The 25210-nt window shown below is 38.3% G+C and overlaps 1 protein-coding gene across 2 annotated transcripts; it reads left to right on the top strand.

Moving 5' to 3' along the window:
• Positions 1-110: 110 nt before the first annotated feature.
• Positions 111-13513, top strand: LOC149902522 (uncharacterized). 2 transcript variants are annotated; one of them, XM_090110020.1, is made up of 9 exons: positions 112-264; positions 1291-1425; positions 10435-10575; positions 10755-10901; positions 11092-11220; positions 11600-11755; positions 12027-12164; positions 12538-12672; positions 13225-13513. In XM_090110020.1, the coding sequence occupies exons 1-9, from the start codon at positions 186-188 to the stop codon at positions 13338-13340; spliced, it is 1176 nt and encodes a 391-aa protein (XP_089966146.1). In that variant the 5' UTR covers positions 112-185; the 3' UTR covers positions 13341-13513. The 2 variants fall into 2 exon arrangements, with proteins under 2 accessions (XP_089966147.1, XP_089966146.1); XM_090110021.1 differs by lacking the exon at positions 11600-11755 and having other exon boundaries at positions 111-264.
• The last annotated feature ends 11697 nt before the right edge of the window (positions 13514-25210 follow it).

Here is a 25210-nt window from a genome sequence, read left to right as displayed (position 1 = left end):
AAGTTTATCTTATCAAATTAGCCGGTGCTTCCTTCTCCAGGAATACTTCAATTTAACAATAACAAACAACACAATGTCTATGATTCATTTAAGCATCAGGTTAAGTCCCGAACGAATGCTATATAAAGTTCCTGTACATTTATAATGTCTCAGTTCTTCCTGTCGAGTGTCGCGTATTTATTAGAATGGCTACTTCCAGTGTTTATTTTTTGTTTTTGTTCTTATTCACCGTTAATGGATACGTGACTGTGAATATCTATGAAGGTTTGTACTATAACTAGAAAGTAAGGAAATGGCTATTTTCTTGGGTAGCTTAAAAAATATCAATCGTCCACGATATATTTAAGAAGGGGTGCTTGTTTTTCTTATGTTTCTGTATTTGCGTGATATAAAAAGGAATAAACAGTTTTTAGGCTAATAAATTAACCAGTCATCATATATTCGTAGGTGGGGTAATAAAAAAAACAATAAAAAATGTAAATCACTGTAAATATGACATACCTATGTAGAGACTTCTGTCAACAACTTGGCTACCACGGTGGAAGCTGTGTTGACGACCATTGCAAATGTGACTTTCAAGGTTCCAGAAGTATCTAATATATTTTACTATCTTATATAACAATGAAATTGTTAATCCTAAATCTTACTAATATTCTGATTAACTGACAAGTAACAAATCGCTTTTGTAATAATGTATTAACGAACGTCATTAACGTACATAACAAAACCCATTTTGTTAATTGATAAATACATATATAATTAACTTATTGTTTAACAAGTTTAATTAACTCTAAAATAAAAACCTATTATGTGCTCTATCAGTAAATAAAGGTGTCCTATATCAACAATTAATAATAATTAGACCATTTAAATTGGTCAGGGTTTTCAAACCAACATCGGGTTTCCGTTATTATCATGTTACTATTAAGCATATAATTATATCAAGTGATGAAAACGTCTATTTATATTCGTTTCCATTCTTGCAACATTTTTGAAATTTTTTGGCATCATCAAAAGCGGCCACATATAGCGCCTATTGGTAGTAGCGTAGCATTTTTCGATGAATTCGAACATGTAGTTGAGATAAACTCATTCAAACAATCGAACTCTGCAAGTATTAAGGAAAATTGATACTAGTTATCATAAAGTTAGAATAATCAATAGAAACACTAACATAAACCAAATAAACCAATAACATAAACCAAAAAAACATATAGATAAATGTACCGACATGCCTAATAGTTTAACGAAACTGGATGTTCCGTATAACACGTAACATTCAATGTATAGATGCAGACGATATTAAGAAAGAAGTTGAGGCCTGCAACCCAGCGACTTGCATGCAACTGTGTCAGAGGATGGGATACACTAGTGGAGAGTGTATTGACGACAGATGTCAATGCGACAAACTTCTTGCTGATTCTGGTATGTATATGAAAGCTAAATTGGTTACGACGTGTCTTATTCAAGTAGTAGGTGTTGCCATATGGTAATTGTTGAGGAATAATTTAAAAAATAAGATTATAAATGTGAAAAAAACTCGACTGTTCATTAATGTAGCCTATGTAGCTACCACAATTCCGATGATTGCAACGACATCTCATAAATCAAAATCCGCCAAGCTGGCTTGGCTTGGCTTGGCTTGGCTGTATGGTAACCTATTAAAAACTCGAATTTCTATTACCCGAATATTAAAACCCCGAAAACGGTTGTTAGAACTTTTAAAAGACAGATGTAATTAATGACAAATTTTTAAAATTCCTATTTTAATTTCCCAGATGAATCAATTTCCAGATGCACCAAAACCAGATTTTTAAAAAGTATTTTTTTGTTTCCCGTATTTTCATAATACAGATCTCATTATACCAGATTCTCAGAATACTTTTTTTTGTTTCCCATCGTACCATTTTCCAAATAAGCTATTGCCAAATTTCATAATCTTTTTATTTGGTTCCCATATAATCGTATAACAGATAAACTATTGCCAGATTTTCATACTTAATCTTTTTATTTGATTTCCATACAATCGTGATTATACCTTTACTATCGACTGAAAATAAACATGTCAGTAAGTAAATTTATTGTTTTACTTGTCCATTACAGAAAGGTTTAAGTGTCAAATTCGACTCAGTAGGTTAGGTTAGGTTTGAACTGTGACCCCCGATGCACGAGCCGAGCGAGCGAAGCGAGCGTGCCGCGGCAGCGGCCGGCGAGTGCCAGAACCGACTCGCTATTGTTTTACTTGCCCATTACTACTTCGCACTAGTGATGCATTTAATGACATTCTATGTTTAAAGGTACTGTATTTCGCGTATGTACGTAGTGTGCTCGAATTTGCGAGTTCTATTTGGCGTCCAATCTATCGTTGTCATATTGAACGGTTAGAAAAAATTCAAAAAATCTTTGTAAAAAAGCTAAATTTTTTATGTCATGCTAATCCAGCCGACTATCTCGAATCTTGTGCACTCCACAAATTAAATACCTTGGAACAGCGAAGGGATATTATTGATATGATGCTCTTTTATGACATTGTAAACAATAAGTTGGACTGCCCGAATATTCTCAGCAATATATCTATTCAGGCGCCATCGCTCCGCACTAGACACACACACTTATTCAGAGTACCGCTTGCATCAACCAAGCATCTGCAACACTCAGCTCTTTTTCGTTTGCCAGATATATATGTGAGAGAATCATAACAGAGTAGTTGTTATGTGGCTATACCTTCCTATTATAATGTACTCTATTGTGTACAACATAATGTCGATATTGAATTGATATGAAATGCATGGGCTTACGGGCCATGCTATGGTTTATATTCCTTGAGTCAGTAGCTCGATGATATAGTCTCGGTACTACCATCGACCGCGCAAGGTGTGCGCACTGAGTCATTATTTAATATTATTTCACATATCTACCTAATTATAATTAATTATGGAGAGTTATTTAAATTCTCCGACAGCAGCGTTGGGATCGGCACTTATTACCTCCGATTCCAATACGAATAAGACTTTGTTAAACGGTGCAAATCTGCAAGTGAGTGAAACGAGTGATAGTGTTAGTGAGATTCAAGAAGATATAGCCTGTTAATGAGGTTCGAGAAGAACCACAGTTTACACCAATTAATCATGAGAATGTTAGCACGACAACGACAAAGTTGTGTGTGGGTTTCGCAATCATCATGTCGTGCGCATCCCTCTTAAAAGAAATGGCAGATACACTTTCCCGAAACGAAACATTTTGTTTCCGGGTCTAACGCATAATTAAGGAAGGTAAACTATAATGATGTTTACATACCGATGTACGACCCGAATGATAGCGAGTTTACGGCAGCACAATGGTGTAACGAAATAAAATATCATCGGATTCCTAGACCGACTACGAAGCCAGCCTTTATCTACCTGTGAGGACATTATTCTTAACTTGGAAAGAAGCTAAGAAGCGAGAGGAAATACCTTTTTCGAGATATGGTATGGTAAAAAAATGATCGAGTTTCAACTTTCAACATACATCGAGTGCTCCACTACAAAGTTGTTGCTAACCGACCGGCTGCGAAGGGGCTGGAACTACGCGAATATAGTAAATTCGTGGTAGAAGGTATTGCAGATGACCAGGTATGATCTGATTTATTATGATACACGCCGATTGATTTTGTGGGTCTTGATAGACATTTTGGCACAAATCAATTAAAGCGTCGCATGTTGCTTGCTATAACTGTGTGTTCACATGTCATTACAAACGTGACGGTAAATCTCGCCTATGAAACAAAATCAGTTAGTTTAATCATTAAGAATAACAAAGGTCCGTTGAATATTTAAGAAATAGTACAACAACGCACTTATAGTCATAAATTTGGTCACATAGAAGAGGTTTGTTTTTCTAAGCAACGGGCGGCACGCTCTTTAAGAAACAATACCCTGTTAATGTGTGTTTACAGCACGATACCCTGCTTACAGTCACAGATGTTGCCGGCGTTAAGTTCAAGTGCCTTATTGACAGCGGGTCCGATTGTTTTTTTTTTTTCTTTGTAAAAGGATAGCCGCGGATAACATGACCAGGCCTCTAGAGTTTGTATACACTCGCTTAACAAGAATTGGCACTGTATCAACCTATTCATTCGCCCGTACAACATTACCTATAACTGTTAATGATGTAAATATTATGAGCTTTGGTTGTTGTAGACTTTCGAGTACTTTCGGGGATGAAGTAACAGGTTGAGATGTTTTTACTAGAGCCGGACGTAGTTTGATTATGAATAACAATGGGAGTCAAATTATTCGTGAATTTAAAATAAAAAATATTTGTTTTTGCGGACAATAATTTTGAATTTATAGACGCGGATTCGAATGATTTTAATTATGTTCATCGTGTGAGATCCATTATTGAAAGTAAAGCACGAATTTTGTGAAATGAAAATAAGACTTGTGAATACAACACTAGCACAATCTATAGTTCTTTCAACGTTTATAAGGCTTTGTAATGCCCTTGTTGTTAACCAAGGACTAAATAAATTATGTGACTTCATAGCTACTTTTTATATTCAACGATGTTCTCGAGTTTTCAAAATTATAAGAGGTTACATTCTTTTGTTTAAGAAGAGTATTGAAAGTCTCACTTGATCAGAGTTTTCATTTAATTGGAATAAATGCAAGTTGCTGTTGCAACATTGAATAGGTATTCACAACAAGGTTTCATAACATCGAACGGTAGCTTCGTCAGATAAATAAGAGATATTTATTCGTGAGGTATTGTAGAGAGATTACTCCTAGCTTTTCTTAAGTCTTAGCCCCTTTGTATGAAATAAATAAAAAAAGACGTAAAGTAGGATTGGTGCACTTCGCATACGGACAGCCACCCGCGGAGAAATTAAAGTAAAAACAAAATATAATGACGTTCGTTCATCGTTGTTGAAGTACACACAGATTCCTGTTCAATAGATTATTATGGTTCAGTTTTTCTACAAGAAAGTAATGATCAACTTAAAAATCGAATATTATAATCAAAGAATCACTGACACAGAAAGTTGTTATCATAGTTATTGAATAGAGTTAAAAGGTTTAAGAAGACCTCAAGCATAATCAATTAAGCGTTAACATTTTAAAATATTAACAGACTGAAATAGTCTCAAAGCATCATGTCATAAGAAAAAGATTTTCTCCTCGTGTTCATAGATAATGGGCTTACATACAAGTTCTTCATTTCGATGTCGGTACCTACGCAAGGGTCCAAGAATACCGCATGTAGATTTTATTAGTAGAAACTAGTTGTCTTCACATAATGTTCAATTTGGGCAAAAAAAAAAAGTAAAGATTCGCGACGACTACAAGCCGAACATAAGTTGTTGATCCGAACATATTAAGTAAAGTAATTGAAGCCGATAAAATGATATTATTGATTTAAATTTAAGGTGTCACATATGATAAAAAAATGCTTGCTGTATAAACATTTTCTTTTGTTTGGTGCAAACGAAGTGTTATCATTCATTTATTGATACAATAATTTCATGATTATTTGAAACATTGAAACATTTTAGTTTGGAAAAACCTGCAAACTTTGTGTACTTAGTTCGTTAGAACGTACATTGAACGTTTTTAGATTGCAAAGTTAATAAAAGGCCCTCTAGAGCTAGACAGTTGACTTGACATCCGATAGAAAATGTATCAAAACCACTTCATACATTACCATCGATACGAATGGCACTTACGAGTAGCGGTATAGCTTTATAGAATGCGCATTGGTAATTGTTGACGCATTTACTGGTAAAATATATTGTCACCTAGCTCCTGTTAAAAATGTGTCTCCAAAAAAAAAAGAGCATGTTAAGCACTTTGTTTTTGTTATCTTATTTAAGGCGCTGAAAGGAATAGTAGCCGATCAAGCTACGTCATTCGCAGGTAGCGAACTCATAGACTTGTGTTGACAGTGTTCTTTTGAGTTTTACAAAATTACAAGCGGTATGAGTTGCGCTAACGGGTTATTTTAAAGGTTTATGCTGTTTTTAAGTTCATTGTTCTTTCAGTATCGCTGAAAGTCATGAACGTAGATATTGGTATTCTACAATTATTGGCGAAATTCAACTTACTTTGAATTGTATTGTATGAAAGAAACGCACAGCACTGGCGACAGCCCATTGCAATTGTCTATAGGCTGCAAGTCCACCGCGTAATAATGTTTTAGTACGAGTGTCTACACTTTAGTAGTTAAATTGTTTGAAATTAGAAATAACGCAAAGTCAGGATGGACGAGCGATTGTACGTATACAAGGCTCGTATTGAAAAAAAAAAACATTCTATTTAATGTTGATGATATTGTGTTAGTAAGAAAGAAAAGCCGATTGTAACATCAATATTATTTTACTTGTTTTGGCGGTCATTTATGATTATTGAATTGTCTCAAGGTAGACTATGAAAATGTGATATCGTCGGTAGTGGTAAATGGATGATGGAAGTCGGTGTGACTTTAGAACCTGGTTCAGTCCTCGTAATTTAATTATTAGCTGTTAATCTGCCCCGTAAAGTGTTCTTATTATACCTAGCATACATCAAGGTATAAGTGCAAGGTGGTTTTGTGTATTCCTGTAAATACACTAGATATGTCACTGGACGACGATTTGATGGCGTGTCATACGATGTAAATTACTAAGTTAGGAGAAAAGTTCTCCAGTCCATACAAAATAATCTCAACTTTGCGATAACGAGAGGTATCGAATCGAGCCTCAAACTGGAGGTCATGCTCAGTACATATTTGTGTTAAGAACTTCTAAATTTATCTAAGCAGTTGGAAAGTGAGCCAATGAATAAATATGTATTCCATAAAAGTTACTCCTTACTTCCAGTAATTTGCAAGTTGCCTGGCAGAGATTGCTGTGTAGCAATAAGGCCGCATATTGTGCAAAATATTTTTACTTTATAAGTTTGTACTAGATTTTCTTACATTGTTTTGTACAATAAAGTATTGTAAAAAATAAATACTTCGTATAATTTTATTTTTGTTTTATTTTATTATTTTTACCTATTTACTTCCTCGGTTGTTACATAGTTCCGTATAGTTAATCTAAGTAATACACAAAAGTTTCATAACACACATGCACACCACACTTTAATAGCTCAATAATAGCTCTGTGTTTGACAAAGCAAGGCGTGTATGTCATATTGTACATTGGAAGCTCCGCGCTTCGTGTAGTTATGGGTAGCATTGCGCTCCTTGTGATAACAGTACATGGCAGGCTCCGCGCTGCATGTAGTTCCAGATGTTATGGGTAGCATTGCGCTCCTTGTGATAACAGTACATGGCAGGCTCCGCGCTGCATGTAGTTCCAGATGTTATGGGTAGCATTGCGCTCCTTGTGATAACAGTACATGGCAGGCTCCGCGCTGCATGTAGTTCCAGATGTTATGGGTAGCATTGCGCTCCTTGTGATAACAGTACATGGCAGGCTCCGCGCTGCATGTAGTTCCAGATGTTATGGGTAGCATTGCGCTCCTTGTGATAACAGTACATGGCAGGCTCCGCGCTGCATGTAGTTCCAGATGTTATGGGTAGCATTGCGCTCCTTGTGATAACAGTACATGGCAGGCTCCGCGCTGCATGTAGTTCCAGATATTATGGGTAGCATTGCGCTCCTTGTGATAACAGTACATGGCAGGCTCCGCGCTGCATGTAGTTCCAGATGTTATGGGTAGCATTGCGCTCCTTGTGATAACAGTACATGGCAGGCTCCGCGCTGCATGTAGTTCCAGTATTTGTTCAGAGCTCTACACTTACAATATAATACACACACACACAATACATTCAAAGCTTCGCCTTTAGGCGACAGTAGCAGTTGTTGATATCACCGATGATGACGATGATGAGTAATAATTTGTGAGTCGGTGTGAAAAGTTACAAACCGTGAAGGGAAAAGAGTTGAATACAACAAATGAAATAACAACGCAGTAAGTAATTTGCAAAATTACTTGTCGAATTGTTCGCGCGAGAACGCGCTCGTTGTCAGAATGGCCGTGTGAGAGAATCATAACAGAGTAGTTGTTATGTGGCTATACCTTCCTATTATAATGTACTCTATTGTGTACAACATAATGTCGATATTGAATTGATATGAAATGCATGGGCTTACGGGCCATGCTATGGTTTATATTCCTTGAGTCAGTAGCTCGATGATATAGTCTCGGTACTACCATCGACCGCGCAAGGTGTGCGCACTGAGTCATTATTTAATATTATTTCACATATCTACCTAATTATAATTAATTATGGAGAGTTATTTAAATTCTCCGACATATATAATAAGAAATTTTCTAATGTGGACATATTTAAGACATCTCGCTCAAATTTTAAAAAAGAAATCACTTTTTCCAATAATTCATAATAACTATTATATATAATATAGGTTTCAGTACTTAATTTTTAGTTACTTAAAGTATATATTATGTACTTACATACTCTCATTCACACACTCACTCACAACAGACTACACACCATACCTACACCTACACTCATCACAATAGTATTTTGTTTATTATTTTAACGTATATCTTTTCCTCCTACTTTCTTACTCAAGTTTCTTTGTTGTTTTACACATGTTTATTATGATAATTCTATTAATGGAATTCCTTTTTATTGGCGTATTGTTCAATTATTATGTAATTATTGTAAGAATAGCTGTAAGGAATCAGAAATAAATAAATAATAAAAATAATAATTACAGAAAGGTTTAAGTGTCAAATTCGACTCAGTAGGTTAGGTCAGGTTTGAACTGTGACCCCTCACGCACGAGCCGAGCGAGCGAAGCGAGCGTGCCGCGGCAGCGGCCGGCGAGTGCCAGAACCGACTCGCTATTGTTTTACTTGCCCATTACAGAAAGGTTAAAGTGTTAAAATCTATTCAGTAGGTTAGGTTAGGTTCGTGCTGCGACCCCCTGGAAGGATTTCGTTTCGCTGGATATCGTTTATTTGAATTTAAAAAATCTGGACATTGTTTATCTGGATATCAATCAACTGTATTTCAAAAATTTGTGTTTTAAAAATCTGGCTTTCGTGCATATGGATTACGGTCATCTGGATTTTGTGCATTTAGATTTCGTATGTCTGGAACTCATTCGTCTGGATTGTAAAATGTCGTACAAATAAAGAAATGGGCAAATGAAATTCGGAGTTGCGATTATATGGCAAACAAAACTTCGAAATTTTAAAATTCGGGGTTATGAAAAAATGTCCTGGAAACGTTTTCTGGATTATGATATTCGGAATATTAAAATTCGAGATTAAGATAGGTAACCTGGCTGTATGGCGTGTCAAAGAAGTAATATATACATACATTCAAAAAACATAATGCTCTTATATGTATAATTCAGTAGGTCTTAATAAAATAAATAATACAAAATTACAAATCCGTTAGAATATTTGCCTAAATGCTAAAAATCTAAAAAACAATCAAACAAATTATATATTATAATTATATAAATATGTGAATCTTAAATTAAACTTCAAAAATAAATAGACAACATAGCAATAAAGAATTGAATCGTAAAAATCCCCTATACTAACCGTGCCCCTCTCAAGGGAGCACTATTTGTTAGTGTTGATTACATTCATTGCAATTACGCGTAAGTGTTCATTTATATCGTTAAAGATAAATGGATTATGGTTATGCGTTTTGCTTATAACTAAGACTTTATTTTGTTGGGGATAATACTGATATTTAGAGTTTGAGAGCCTTAAAAATTTTTGTGCGTTGAAAAAGAAATACATTGTTTTAATTATATTTAAAACATATTATTAGGCATGCAGAAGGAGGAGGCAGAACGGGTCCGCGAGAGAAACCCTTCCGCGGATCCGATTCGGCGTCGTCGTCCTATTGGGCGTCGTCGCCGTGTCGCGGCCGCTTTACACGGTCGCGACCTGCCTCCCTGATGATGGGCACCGGATGATGGAACGGGGATATAATCCATCATCCGGTGCGGAGAGGCGGCGTGAGAAGTGTTCCACTCACGCCGCCCCCCCAGGAAGGTAGACCTGGCGGCCTCCCGCCAGATTCGCGTTGGGCCTGGAGATAGGCTGCCGCTGACGGGTCTGCGGATGCGGTTCTACCGAATACCCGCGGCCCCGTCAATAAAGCGGCACGGCGGAACAGAGTGGAGTTTAGTCGGTAGGACCTTGCACTCAGCAGGGTGAGTCCGACATAACCCAGGACTCTTCCCCCGAGTGTCCTGGGTATGCCTAAATGCATTCTCCACTATAAAAAAAAAAAAAAAAAAAAATATTATTAGGCATTTCATCCATTAGTTTTCGTAAGTTGGTAGAATGTTTTCCTTCAATCAATTTTATTTTGCACGCTCGTCTTTCGAATCTCCCACTTATTGATGATTAAAGTTTAAACCACTGATCTACTATTGATCTTGATGTTCTATAGAAATTACTATTAATTATTCTTTAGATTTAAATGAACAAACAGCGTTACGCGGCTGCGACTATAGAGCATGTGACCAAACATGCCGGCGGCTTGGCTTCCCTGGAGGCGTTTGCGTGGGTGACAAATGCAAATGTGATAATTTCCTCAACCATGAAATTAGTAAAGGTATTCTTTATACTTAACATATATATTTATATTTAACTATACGCATTTTTCTTATCTAGTATGAAGTAAAGAATAATGCCTCTAACAAATGACCACTTTAATTAACACAAAACTTTTGAAAATTAAACTTCAACTGCAAAATACGACTTATAACTAAATGTACAATCTCTTCATTATAGATACAGATAAACCTGAAGTAAATAGTGATATACATAGCTGTAACTCCCAAGAATGTGATCATCTATGTCGTCGCTTTGGATACCCGGGAGGGATGTGTGTGGAAGACAAATGCAAGTGTGGCAATGTCTTTACTGAAGCTATTGATGGTATTTTTTTTTTTCAAATTAAATATTATTAGTTACTGAGAATATAACAAACCTTGATATTGGCATAAGTATTTTAACATTTGAAAAGATGTTTATGCTAAAATATAGATTTATGTATCGAGAAGCTATGAAACTGACCATTTATGAACTGGCAAATACGTACTTAATACAATTTCCATCTTAATTACAGATATTCACCAATCTAAGATTCGAAGTTGCAACTACCAGGAATGTAATCAAAGATGTCGCCGGCTTGGATTCCCTGGGGGCGTGTGTGTGAACAATAAATGCAAATGTGATAATTTCGCATTTGATGAAAGTAATTCTTTCATTATTTTCATCACAATTTTTATAAGTAGTGTTCTAAAATCTTGCTGTCAAATTATGCCGCTATGATTTTCATCGGACTTCAAAAACGAAGAGGTTCTCAAATCAACTGTCTATTTTAAGTTTGTCACCACATGGTCACCACTAACATTTCGACTAGATGAATCGATTTTGAAAAAATTTTTATTAATTTGAAACCTCTCCTGTGAATTTAATTAATTTTGGTCAAATTCTGACCATTGAAGGCGATTTAGATTTTTGTAAAAAAATATTTTTGCAATGCAATCTTTTTAGGAAGTACTTATATTAATTAATAATAATCAGTCCTTGCTAACTTTATATATTCAAACTACTGACTTTTTAATTTAAAGATACTGATGATAATAATGCATCTGGCGAGTTAACAACATGTATCTACAAAGAATGTGATCAGAGATGTAGAATGCTCGGCTTTCCGGGTGGTGCGTGTGTTGGCGATAAGTGCAAATGTGATATATTATATCAGACTGAAGCACCTGAAATAACTGGTAAGGTTTTAAAAGATGTGTAATGAACACAAAACATATTTTTAAAAAGTCACTTTTAGGAAGAGTCTAACAAATTTAATAGTGAAATAGTTAAGTCAGTTAACAGTAAGAAAAATAGTTCTGTAAAGCGTCTTGTAACAGGAACAGAACTATGATGCATTATCAAAACCAAAAAAACATGTCATCACGAAATGAACTATTCCTTGTTAATCACATAGTCGTACTTAGTACTCCAACCATATAAACACTATTATTTCTCCATCACGTCTAGATTCAGCTAAAATCAATAGTGAATATAGCAGCTGTAATTACCGAGAGTGCGACAGAAGATGCCGCCGTCTCAAATTTCCCGGAGGAGCTTGTGTGAATAACAGATGCAAATGCGACAATTTCCGACTAAGCGTTGATGGTAAATGTAGTTCATTTACTTAAGAATCTTCAAAAAATTCTTGTGTGCAAAAATAGGTTCAGCTAGGGCTGCCTATCGTGTAATAATTAAAAATTAATATCGAGATATGCGAGGATAATAATAGTAGGATCTCAGTTCTCGATATGTATCATTCTGTAAAGTATTGTCCAATGTAAAATGCCAAACTATCAGCAAAATTAATACGTATATCAATTTCTACATATTCGCACATTTAAGTCAAAAAACATCATTTGCCATTACATGCATTTATCTCTAAGTAGCATTATATTCTCAAGTTCGTATGTACGTAATTCATCATTAACCGACCGGCAGTTCCAGTATCTATGTTTTAACAAGAAACTAAACTCTCTAGATACGACAACAAGCGCGATAGACAACATTCCCGAAGTCATGAAATGTAATTCGACCGTGTGTCAAACGACATGCAAATACGAGGGGCTGACCAGTGGTTTGTGTATAGAGAACGAATGCTACTGTGATATGGAAGGTAATTAGAATAACAATCTTATAAATGGAATAACATCTATAGATCTAAGTATCAAGATAACATCGCCAGTCTTATTGCATGGTGATATCCCCAGCGCATTTTCCAACTTGGCTTTCACGGGGTTACCGCGCTATTCGTAAGTCGTCTAGGGGGCACAGATCATGGTCTACATTTATCTTTACTGGGCTATAATTGGCCTTTTATGACTTTCAGTTTTCAATTTAGACATCCCGCCCGGTTTATTATATCTCTAAGTATGTCTTAAAATATTGAGATCCATTTTTATTAAGTGGGTAATATGTATTGAATGTTTTGTTCCGACGTGCAGTTAAATAGAAAAGGAGAGGCATCTCGGAACTACTGTGAAGTTTCTATATTAAGAATTCCATACTTTTCTTATAATACCTGCAGAATATTATTAAAATTATTCTATATCGAACTATTTACCGACCCTGACCTTGTGTGTTCTGTGGGCATCGTAGACATGCCTACTCCTTGTAATATATTTTACAATATTTTATTTTAAGAATAAAATTACTTATATTGTTACAGATGTAGAAGAAAAACCTTCCCTTCGAACCTGTGACGTAATTGCGTGTAATATCATGTGCCAGAGCCTCAATTACATCGGAGGCATGTGCCAGGGTGACGGCTGCATGTGTTATTAATTCCTTACTTTCCAATTATATAGATTCTAAATTGAAATCAGTTTTACGGAGACTTTTTCTATCATCATGTTGAACAAATCAATCAAGTGTATTATTGCTACACATCAATTGTTAAATTCGTTATAGTTTTAATTTAATAATAGAAATAAATTGAAATATATACCTACTTTGGATTATAGTCCATTGAATAAAAAGTTCTAGAGTGCGTGAGTTAGTAACGTAAGATGTTTCTTCGGAAACATGTCAAGAGTCCCTAGGTAATAAACATACTAAAACCCCGGGCCACTAGGAGGAGCCCCGGAGAGGGGGGAGGGGGAAAATGGGTCCATTTTTTCATTTTTCGCTTAAATCTCAAAAACGGTACATGTTAGAGAAAAACTTTCAAGGAAAAGTTGAAAGGCCATAAAATTATCTACAAGTTGTACCTGAATCATTTTTTCCTATATCCTACCGTTTCTGAGTTATACGCAGTAAAACATGATTTTGGCTCAAACAATTTCCACATCAATCGATCAAAAAATATTTCTTTCTTCCAAAAAACTCAAAAGTGCAACTTGTGACCGGTACTGATAGATTGCTCTTAATTAGGTCTATAATTGGTAAAATAAACACATTCCTCCATGGAAGCCTTTAGGAGGAATCGATTGTCAAAATATTATATTATGGTAGTTTGAGTTACTGAACTTGATCTTTTTATTTTTTTCTTCCAAAAAACTCATAAGTGCAACTTGTGACCGGTACAGATAGATTGCTCATAATTGGGTCTATCATTGATAAAAATACCAGATTCCAACACGGAGGCGTTTACGGGGAATTGAATTTTATTAGGGTAGTTACGATACTTGAACTTTTTATTTTTTTTCTCCAAAAAAACTCAAAAGTGCAACTTGTGACCGATACTGATAGATTGCTCTTAATTAGGTCTATAATTAGTAAAATAAACACATTCCTCCATGGAAGCCTTTAGGAGGAATCGATTTTCAAAATACTATATTAGGGTAGTTTGAGTTACTGAACTTGATCTTTTTATTTTTTTCTTCCAAAAAACTCAAAAGTGCAACTTGTGACTGGTACTGTTAGATTGTTCTTAATTAGGTCTATAATTGGTAAAATAAACACATTCCTCCATGGAAGCCTTTAGGAGGAATCGATTGTCAAAATACTATATTAGGGTAGTTTGAGTTACGGAACTTGATCTTTTTATTTTTTTCTTCCAAAAAACTCAAAAGTGCTACTTGTGACCGGTACAGATAGATTGCTCATAATTAGGTCTATCATTGATAAAAATACTAGATTCCACCATGGAGGCGTTTACAGGGAATTGAATTTTATTAGGGTAGATACGATACTTGAACTTTTTATTTTTTTTCTTCCAAAAAAACTCAAAAGTGCAACTTGTAACCGGTACCGATAGATTGCTCATAATTAGGTCTATCATTGATAAAAAAACCAGATTCCACCATGGAGGCCTTTAGGAGGTATTGAATTTTATTAGGGTAGTTACGATACATGAACTTTTTAACTAACTACCCTAATAAAATTCAATTCCCCGTAAACGCCTCCATGGTGGAATCTGGTATTTTTATCAATGATAGACCTAATTATGAGCAATCTATCTGTACCGGTCACAAGTTGCACTTTTGAGCTTTTTGGAAGAAAAAAAATACTAAGTTCATGTATCGTAACTACCCTGATAAAATTCAATTCCCCGTAAACGCCTCCGTGGTGGAATCTGGTATTTTTAGCAATGATAGACCTAATTATGAGCAATCTATCTGTACCGGTCACAAGTTGCACTTTTGAGTTTTTTGGAAGAAAAAAATAAAAAGATCAAGTTCAGTAACTCAAACTGCCCTAATATAATATTTTGACAATCGATTCCTCCTAAAGGCTTCCATGGAGGAATGTGTTTATTTTACCAATTATAGAACTAATTAAGAGCAATCTATCAGTACTGGTCACAAGTTGCACATTTGAGTTTTTTGGAAGAAAGAAATATTTTTTGATCGATTGATGTTGAAATTGTTTGAGCCAAAATCATGTTTTACTGCGTATAACTCAGAAACGGTAGGATATAGGAAAAAATGATTCAGGTACAACTTGTAGATAATTTTATGGCCTTTCAATTTTTCCTTGAAAGTTTTTCTCTAACATGTACCGTTTTTGAGATTTAAGCGAAAAATGAAAAAATGGACCCATTTCCCCCCTCCCCCCACTCCGGGGCTCCTCCTAGTGGCCCGGGGTTTTAGTATGTTTATTACCTAGGGACTCTTGACATGTTTCCGAAGAAACATCTTACGTTACTAACTCACGCACTCTAGACCAGAGGCGGCTCGCCCTAAGGAGCGCTGGTGCAGTGAACTCCCATAAATAATTATAATAAAATCATACTCCTTAATTTAATTATTAACATTAATTATTACTATTTAAAATCAATCGTAATCTTTAAAACTACTGTTATTACCAATGAATATATCCATCATTCCATCATCCCATACACCTGTATAATACCTACTGTATTAATGTAACGCGCGAAGCGGTGCGCTCACGATTGCGCTCCAATGAAAAAAGATTTAGTACATTTCCTAATACGAAATCCAATAGGAGTGAAAGAGAGGGTTTTGCCAAAGCCCTGCGCGTGAAACAAAAGATTTTCTATGGAAAAGTAGCAAAATTCGGAGCGGCGCACCCGCAAACGTTGCCGGTTCGTTTTTACCGCCCGGCAGGACAGCGATAGCGCGCGCGGCGCGGCGCGACGTTGCCAGTTACCACTTCTATTAATATAAATAAACAAACACTCGAGTCAACTTCAATGCTCGCGCGCGATTCATGCAATTTTCTAATTAAAATTATAAAATACGTGTTGAAATAGCCTGTAGTTATCAGTATTACTTGTGAGTGTTAAAATGAACAATAATTATAATGTGGCGTTCATTAAAAAGTGTGTTAAAACGTTACAAATTCGGCTTGAATGTAAAGCTAATAAGAAGCTAATAAGGGACCGCCACGGCCTGAACTTGATCTTACGCAAAAATGTACGACAAAAACGAAAACATATACGCGTGTGTTTAAATCTGAACAATATGTGAAAACACCGTGGTTGTGTGGTTGTGATGAAAGCAACAAACTATTTTGTTTTCCGTGTCTTTTATTTAAAGCGGGCGCGGCCGGCGGAGGTGAGAGTGCTTGGACTGAAACGGGCGTTGACGACTTAGCTCATCTTTCAATCAAGATGAAAAAACATTCACAATCTCGGTACCATTTGTTGAATGAACTGCAATTGGCGTCTATCGGACGACAAGACATTCGTAAAGCACTAGATTCCGCGTAGGTACCGAAAGTCAATACGCGAGTTCAATGACCGTGTCGATGAAAACAGACATATTTTACGAAGGTTAATAGATTGTGTCGTATTTTGTGGTGCATTTCAAATTGCTTTATGGGGACATGATGAGTCTTCGGAATCCCTAAATCCCGGAATCTATATATATATTTTTTTAATAAATTGTACTGATTTACACCATGTATTTTCAGTGTTTTATTTCAAGTGAACACCCATAAAATTTTGTCACGAGCCGCCTCTGCTCTAGACCCCCCTTGGAGGGACTCATTCAATGGACTATTACGTTATTTGAATGATATTTTATATTTCCTCAATATTTCTCTGGATTACGCACATTATACGGACAGTAACGACTTCATTCCATACCCAAAGTGAACCTTCGAAAAGGTCTCAATAAAACAGCGGACTATTTAAGAGAAAAGTATAAACTGTTCAAATAGCGATGGGACCAGATTCGCAGTTCAATATTAACAAACGTCCAGTGAAAATGACCCGGCCAAGCTGTAATTTTCTATTTACGACCCATAAAAGCATTCATTCCTGCACTTGCTATTGGAAGACCGTTTCCAACGCCTCTAAATTATATATCGCTGAGGAATTTAGTATCGTGAACGTATTTAACCTTTTTACGCTGCCTACGTTTGTCTATTTTGAAAACTTTTGTTGTTGTATGTAGGTATACAAATAGTGCTTCTAGAGCTTTATTGGGGCTCTATTGTGTATTGAACTCTTTTATAAAATTGAAATTAACTACAAAATTTAAGTACCTAAGTACCTTAGTAATAAGTAACCTGTATTATTAACTATAGTACGCAAATTTTCTTCAGTTATATTCATTAATGTAGTATTCAAGCTAACTCTCCTTAAAACTCACTACAAAATGTGTTTACTTTAACTCGTTATATTCACATTGTTTCCGCTCGTTCACACACAATAATTAGGTAACCCGTATACAAACGACTTATTCAAAAAGTCGCTCGACAAACGTACGTGACTCATATTAATTTAGCCAAGTTTTAATTAGAGACCCGAATTCAAACCTTCTTACAACTAACTTAATTAACTCCCAAGAACTAACAGTCGCCGGGGTAACTGCGCGTACACAAATTATAATTATCTATACCAACTCTTCACGTTAGACGAAATTAAGTAATAAGCCTACCGAACGTAGTATTCATAGAAATTGCCCATTAAACTTAAGCGAAGTGTACCTATATAGTTTGAGTAGTTTCGATGCTCGCTAGAGGATCTTATTTCAAAGCGGTTATATTGCGATAGTATTTCATGCTTAACAATGAAAAGTTTCACGCAGACGATTACCTAACCTAATTACCTTTTGGGTTATACCTATTTTGATATTTCTACTTACTTAAATTTAAAGATGAGAAATCGCTGGCGGGGTTACAATACCCGCGGTCTCACATAACATAGGGTCCTTTTCTCCAGAGCTACATTATGTCGAAGTCAAAGAAAAATTATGCCTAAAATCAAACAAAAAAAAACATTTAAAAATCATGGCTTTCTGTAACAATTGTGTATCTGCTCGTCGTTAGTTCCCAAAGTAAATCGTTCCTAACAAAACAAAAAAATGTTGTGTGGTTTTATGAAACCACGGTAAAACTGAAACTGTTCGAACGGTTCCGAACACTGCTTTGTGTAGCGCATGTCGCGTGACGGTCGGCTGCCGAGTAGGTATACCTACTCGGCAGCCGCGATACACGCGACATGCGCTACACAGACCAAAAAGTTTGAGACGATGTAATAAAAGTTTCACTTTAAAAATAAAACATTATAAAAAGGACTTTTAAATTATTTATGACTAAGCAGTGGACAATATAATTATGTACTTATCAATGGTCAATAAATTACTTTTGACAAGTTACTAACTTAATTAATTGAATGGAAATCGTTTATTGAGTTTTGGCAGTTTGACACTTGAAAATCTGCTATGAACGTTCTTAATTTAATTTAACGTCACCGCACAGATAAAACCAAATTGTAATCATTGAAAAAAATTATTACGAAAAATTATCTCATTATAAAAAAAATTCTAAATTTAACATTTGAATGTAAAACGTAACTATATATTTTATAGTAATTAAATTTTTAAACTCAGATACAGATGTATAACAAACATAATTACTTATAGGTACAAATATTTAACAATAAACTATTCCAGGATACTCTGCTAGTTTTCTTTTTTTCAAAATCGTGTCACATTTTTAAACGATTGTCGAATTCTGAAAACCTACCTCGATAGAATAGTAAATAGGATAAAGATTTTTATATCCCCATGAGCGTGCTTGAGAATATTTTTCAGCTCAATGAACTAGAAAATGTGACGTCATCCTTGTAAGTATAAAAAGAGGATTTATTAGTGCAATTTCTAAATTGATACATTTAAACGATTCGTCAAACGCAGCAACGGCAAAACGTAAATGAATTTATAAAAAAATAACATTGCGAAATGAAACTTAATTATTACTGACAGTAGATGGGTCATGGGAATAAATTTATGATACCGTTTAGAACATGTTTAGAATAACTTTTTTCTCATTTTTACATAAGTACCTACAGGTTTTTGCAAAATCAATATTCATTTCAGAGTACATAATACCTATGTATTTGTTATTTTCTGTAAACGTAAGTATTAAAGTCATGAGTACCTAAATAAAATATTCGGCATCTCGTTTCCATTTCATTAGATATAAAATTTTTCTTGAGCTAAAATTTCAGCAATTGAACTAGAATTAAGGCCTAATTTCAATTCTATTGTGCACGATTAATATTTGGGACTGAAACTCCCAAATGGGTTGAACGCTTGAGTTAAATTAAATCGGGGATCGACCTGGGACTTCAAATTATAATGTTTTTGGCAAAGTCGTATTATACTTGCTTTTAACTTTAACTGTTATGTAATATGTTAAAGCTCTTATAGTTTACCTAAATCTTTTCCATCAAATATAATAGCAGACTTTTAGAACTTTAAAAGATTTGACTGTGAATGAGGCAATTTTTCAATTATTACATGAGTTTATTCTACAAGCTATATTCGCAATTGCTTCTTGATTAATCTCTGAAGCTAAAGTTATCAACATAAATCCTAGACATGTTTTAATGTCGTCCGGTGACGCAATAAACGTGGGAAGTAATTAATTTGGGGAACGCGGCGACGCGGCGCGCCGTGAGATGAGTATCAAACCAAAATGTAGGGAGACATTTTATACATCTCACTGACCAGGGACGTCATAAGGGTGCCTTGTTAAAATTTAAGCGCTAACAACGCTATTAATGAGACTACGCTTTTCTGTTTTGCGGATAGCTACATGGCAGATATGACAATTGATTTAAATAACTAGTGCTATAGTGAAATGCGATCAATACCTATTTAAAAGAGGAATCTAAAATATTATGTTAACCAAAGAAACATATCATATTTAGGAACTCCTGGTTCGAATTGAAAAAAATATTTTAGTTGCATAGTCCATAAATGGAAGGCGGAATGAAGGCTTTAAAACATCCAGCTACGACTAACAGGAGCGGAGCAACAAAGAAAAAATACTTACTGAACAATAACATGTCAATAACAACATTTTTGACGACGCGTTATTTCAAACTTAACTGTTATTAGGTCTGCTAATTACTATTGTACGAGATAAGTAGTAGCTACTTGTTGATGGCATCCCCGAAGAATTAAATCATTTACCCGAAGTTACTCTCTTGAGGAAACCTTCAAAGATAGGCATTACAAAGCTATGTTCCATAGATCATAGGAGTCGAGTTTATTATACATCGTCTCGACTGTAATCCCCGGGGTGGTCAAACCTCGATACCAACTGCCGTATAACCACATTTCACCGAGTTTTGGTACCCAAATAAACCGTATTTACCGCTGTGAATTTACATGCCTCAGTTTAGTATCAATCTTTTTAATCATTTTTGAGAGCCTGTAGAAACCTAACTTTTGGTGGCAAAGACTCAAAATATTATCACCATTAATATCATGCTATATCTGTCATATTTTCAAAATACTGTCCGCGCTTAGCAGACTGTTGTTTTCACAAGGTTTCATACAATATTGCGACTAATATGTTTCTTTAGGTTTGTGAACTTCATTTCAACTTTTGATATGGTTACATTGTCAATATTTTCAATATCTTCTTCACCTTTTTAATTTGAGTTGAATCCAGAAAAAGGCCTTTTTAAGTCAATCCTACAAGAATTAATAGTCAAAAATAGAGCCGACAGGAAATTACGTAGTCTATATCGAACTATGTATAAAACTTTTCGTGAAAAACCTTTCCTAGAGAACCTAGCTCTCAGTGACGTTGTACGCTAGAAAATTTTCAAGCATTTTACTGGCAAGATACTGTCCATAGTATAATTTTTAAAAATTCAATCATGTAGCTCTACCAACATATAAACTTATCAAGTTATTCAATTCAAAGATAAACTATAATCATGTAAATTTTCAGTCTCATTCAACCTCCATTCATCTTCTGTATTATTTTTTCAGAATTTCCTTGAACAAATACCTCTTAACGTCACAATAAACAGATAACACATGAGTGTATATACAAGGTATATACCGAAGAATAATATCACTTCGTTAATAGACTAGAAGGCATACGTAGCAAGCTATGCCGAATATTTCGTATCAGTCGAACGATCGCAAATGGGCCCGCAATATCGGAATACCGACGCCACGGCATTTGCTCGCTAGTTCCGTGTTAATATCGCCCTTAATTACAAAAGGTTTCTACCTGAAAACGTGACTATCTCTTAATAGAGAATACAAACCTTTTCTGAAGAACCTTCGCTATACTCCTACTGTTATGTATTGTTCGTGTGCGTAGTAATGATAAAATGGATAGGGATTGTTTTGTAACTTCTCTATTATCAGTTTCATTTTAAGTATGGAATGTATTTGTAATCGAAAATCAATTAGAGACACGGGAAAGTAAAACAAAATTCCGCTCAACATTTATTTATAGATGAACGTTGTTTTATTTTAAATTGTTTACAAAATACGTTTAAATTTCATTCTACGCAGTAACCATAACAAGGAATTAAAAAAAAATCGTAGAACGTGACTACGATTAATATTAAAAACATTCCTTATCCTGTTTTAACGGTGATTCATCATAAACAAACGATTTAACATCGTTCAAATGATCGTAATTACGCTCCATCTTATTTATCTTAATCCTCCTAAACGCTAACAACCCTTCCGACTGGATCGCTTTAAACAAATCCTTTCTATCAATCAGTACCCTTTTTTTTTTTTTTTTTTTTTTTTTTTTTTTTTTTTTTTTTTTTTTTTATAGTGGAGAATGCATTTAGGCATACCCAGGGCACTCGGGGGAAGAGCCCTGGGTTATGTCGGACTCACCCTGCTGAGTGCAGGGTCCTACCGACTAAACTCCACTGTGTTCCGCCGTGCCGCTTTATTGACGGGGCCGCGGGTATTCGGTAGAACCGCATCCGCAGACCCGTCAGCGGCAGCCTATCTCCAGGCCCAACGCGAATGTGGCGGGAGGCCGCCAGGTCTACCTTCCTGGGGGGGCGGCGAGAGTGGAACACTTCTCACGCCGCCTCTCCGCACCGGATGATGGATTATATCCCCGTTCCATCATCCGGTGCCCATCATCAGGGAGGCAGGTCGCGACCGTGTAAAGCGGCCGCGACACGGTGACGACGCCCAATAGGACGACGACGCCGGATCGGATCCGCGGAAGGGTTTCTCTCGCGGACCCGTTCTGCCTCCTCCTTCTGCGACATCACATACTCGCAGAATGTGATAGCCGCGGACCACGATCTGTCGCCGCCAACCATTTCGCGAACTATGGAAGGCAGGGGGAGATCAGGGCCGACGACTGCGACCAGGCGAGCTCGGGGCTCTGACCACGCGGGGCACACGGCGAGAGTATGGTCTGCCGTGTCCTCCGGACAGTCGCACCAATGACAAGCCATTTGCGGCTCCCGTCTGGCGACTTTGCACAGGTACCGCCCAAAACATCCGTGTCCGGACAGTACCTGTGTCAGGCGGAAGGTGATGGCCCCATGCCGCCTGTCGCACCACTCACGTAGGACCGGTCGGATTGCTTCGACCGTCCTTACTCCTGCGCTGGGCTCTTCGAGCCGTCGTTTCCACTCACTGAATCGCCGCTCGAGAGCATCAGCCCTCCATTGCTGGACCTGCTCCAGATATGGGTTGATCCCGTGCGATCTGGACGCAGCGACGCGGCGATAGACGTCCGCCAGCATTTCGGCGTCCAGGTCCCACGGGGGCGTCCCCGCCATTACGCACGCGGCCTCGAAGGACACCGTGCGATATGCCCTCACGATTCTGAGCGCCATGACCCGCTGCGGTCTACGCAATAGGGGTCTGGTACGGACACTCAAAGAGTCAGCCCAAATGGGCGCACCATAGAGGGCCATGGAGCGAATGACGCCGGTGTAAAGACGACGGCACGCGCCCCCAGCCCCCCTAAGATTCGGGAGCAGACTTCCAAGTGCCCCGGCCACCCCAACAAGCCGGGGGGCGAGGCGACGGAAGTGTTCCACGAATGTCCAGCTGCTGTCCAACACGATGCCCAGATAGCGCAACGTGGAACCAACGCTGATGGACGCACCGCCCACCTGAATGGCTGATCCAGCAGCCTGCGCCCTTCGACGGCCACGAAACAAAATCGCCTCTGACTTGTCCAGGGCCACCTCTAGACCAAGTCTTCTAATCCGGCGCACAACTTCTGCAACACCTGCGGTCGCAAGGAGGGCCGCGTCCCTATACGAGGCCCCACGCGCAGTCACCAGGGTGTCATCCGCATAGCAAAGCACGCTTACACCCGGGGGATAAGTGGCGCGCAGGACCCAGTCGTAACCGATGTTCCACAGGAGAGGCCCAAGAACCGAGCCCTGTGGAACACCGCACGACATTTCCTTTTCCATCCATCCACGGCGTGCGGGGTACGCCACCGCCCTCTCTGATAGGTAGGACTGCAGCAATCGCACCATGTACTCGGGCACGTTGTGGTAGCGGAGCGCCTCAATTACGCAACTCCATGGTAGCGTGTTAAAAGCGTTGGCGATGTCAAGAGACACCGCCAAAAGCACTCCACCTTCATCAGCCACATTGTCTGCGAGGTCACGCAGCGCAGCGATCGCATCAATGGTGGACCGCCCCCGGCGGAATCCAAACTGGTTTTCGCTCAGGTCCGGCCCCACTCCCTCCAGGTGGTCGATGAGGCGAGCTGCGAAAACGCGCTCAAAGAGCTTGCTCACCTCATCGAGCAGCACGATCGGCCTGTAAGCCGAGGGCGAATCGCGCGGGCGTCCGTCCTTCTGCAACAGGACCAAATTCCCGGTCTTCCACCTCCGGGGAAATTGGCCCTGTTGGAGGCATTCTGTGAAGAGCTGTTCCACCCTGGGTCCAAGTGACTCTAGCGCCAGTACCCAAGCCCGCCCTGGGATACCATCAGGGCCGGGAGCGGTCTTTTTTGCTTTGAGCCGCTCCATCGCCACTGCGAGCTCGTCACGCGTGACCACAGGGACATTTCCATCAGCATACTCCTCCTGCACAGTCATTGTGGATGCCATCGGCGGGGGAGAATGTCTTCCCCGATTCGGAAACAGGGACGTCACCACCTGCTCCAGAAATCGAGGCTCCAGAGTTTGAGATAGGGGCGGGGCCCAAGGGCGAAGCTTTTGCCTCACCCTCTTGTAAGGCCGACCCCAGGGTTCGTGGTTCAAATCCTCGAGCATCTCCTCCCATGCGCGAGTTTTTGCTGTGCCTATCGCGTCCTGGAGAGTCACGATACAGTCTCTGTAGACGGCATATAACCGCGCCTCCTCCTCTTCGTCACGCCGTCTACGGCGTCTATGCCTGGTGTACGCCCGCCTCGCGGCTACGCAAGAAGCGCGTAGCTGGGAGATATCGGCGGACCACCAGTACATTTGTCGCCTTCGCGGGACTGACCGCGCTCTCCGCATGCTCGCGTCGCATATTTGCGCCATTGCGTTGGCAAGCCAAGTGGCCTCCTCCTCCACATCAACATCGTCACCCTGCGGCGTCGGGAGCCAGGCTTGCACTATGGCAGCTTCTATGAGAAGCTCCTTATCAAGGGTTCCAAGCGCCCAGCGCGGACGGCGCTCGCCAGCGGGGAATCGACTGTTAGCCGTCGAGGGCGTGGAGACGCTGAACCGGATGTAGCGGTGATCCGAAAGCGTCTCCACGTCCACCAGAACCCTCCAGTCTTGAATACAACGAGCGAGAGGGGGGCTTGCGAAGGTGACATCTACAATAGAGCCACCCCTCTGTCGCACGCATGTCAGCTCTGTTCCGCGGTTAATAAGTGTTAACCCAGAGGCGACCGCCCAGTCTGCAAGCAGAGTACCGCGCACGTCACCTGCCCGGCAACCCCAAGACACGGACTTGGCGTTGAAGTCCCCGGCCAGAAGAACAGGCAGTGGCTGCGCGAGGTCGATCATATCTCTCAACACGACGAGGAACTCCTCGAAATCAGCG

This window comes from Colias eurytheme, chromosome 15 (assembly GCF_061535395.1).
Source record: "Colias eurytheme isolate Ceu_HAF_F1 chromosome 15, ilColEury1 Martin Lab GWU primary, whole genome shotgun sequence".
NCBI lineage: Eukaryota > Metazoa > Arthropoda > Insecta > Lepidoptera > Pieridae > Colias > Colias eurytheme.
The sequence above is the reverse complement of the archived record's forward strand: the minus strand, read 5'-3'. Positions and strand labels throughout refer to the sequence as shown.

Coding starts and splice junctions, on each gene's coding strand:
- LOC149902522 (XM_090110020.1), top strand. CDS start 186: ATGGCTACTTCCAGTGTTTATTTTTTGTTTTTGTTCTTATTCACCGTT. Junction 1,426..10,434: donor CAAACTTCTTGCTGATTCTG/GTATGTATATGA, acceptor ATTATTCTTTAG/ATTTAAATGAACAAACAGCG. Junction 10,902..11,091: donor CTTTACTGAAGCTATTGATG/GTATTTTTTTTT, acceptor TCTTAATTACAG/ATATTCACCAATCTAAGATT.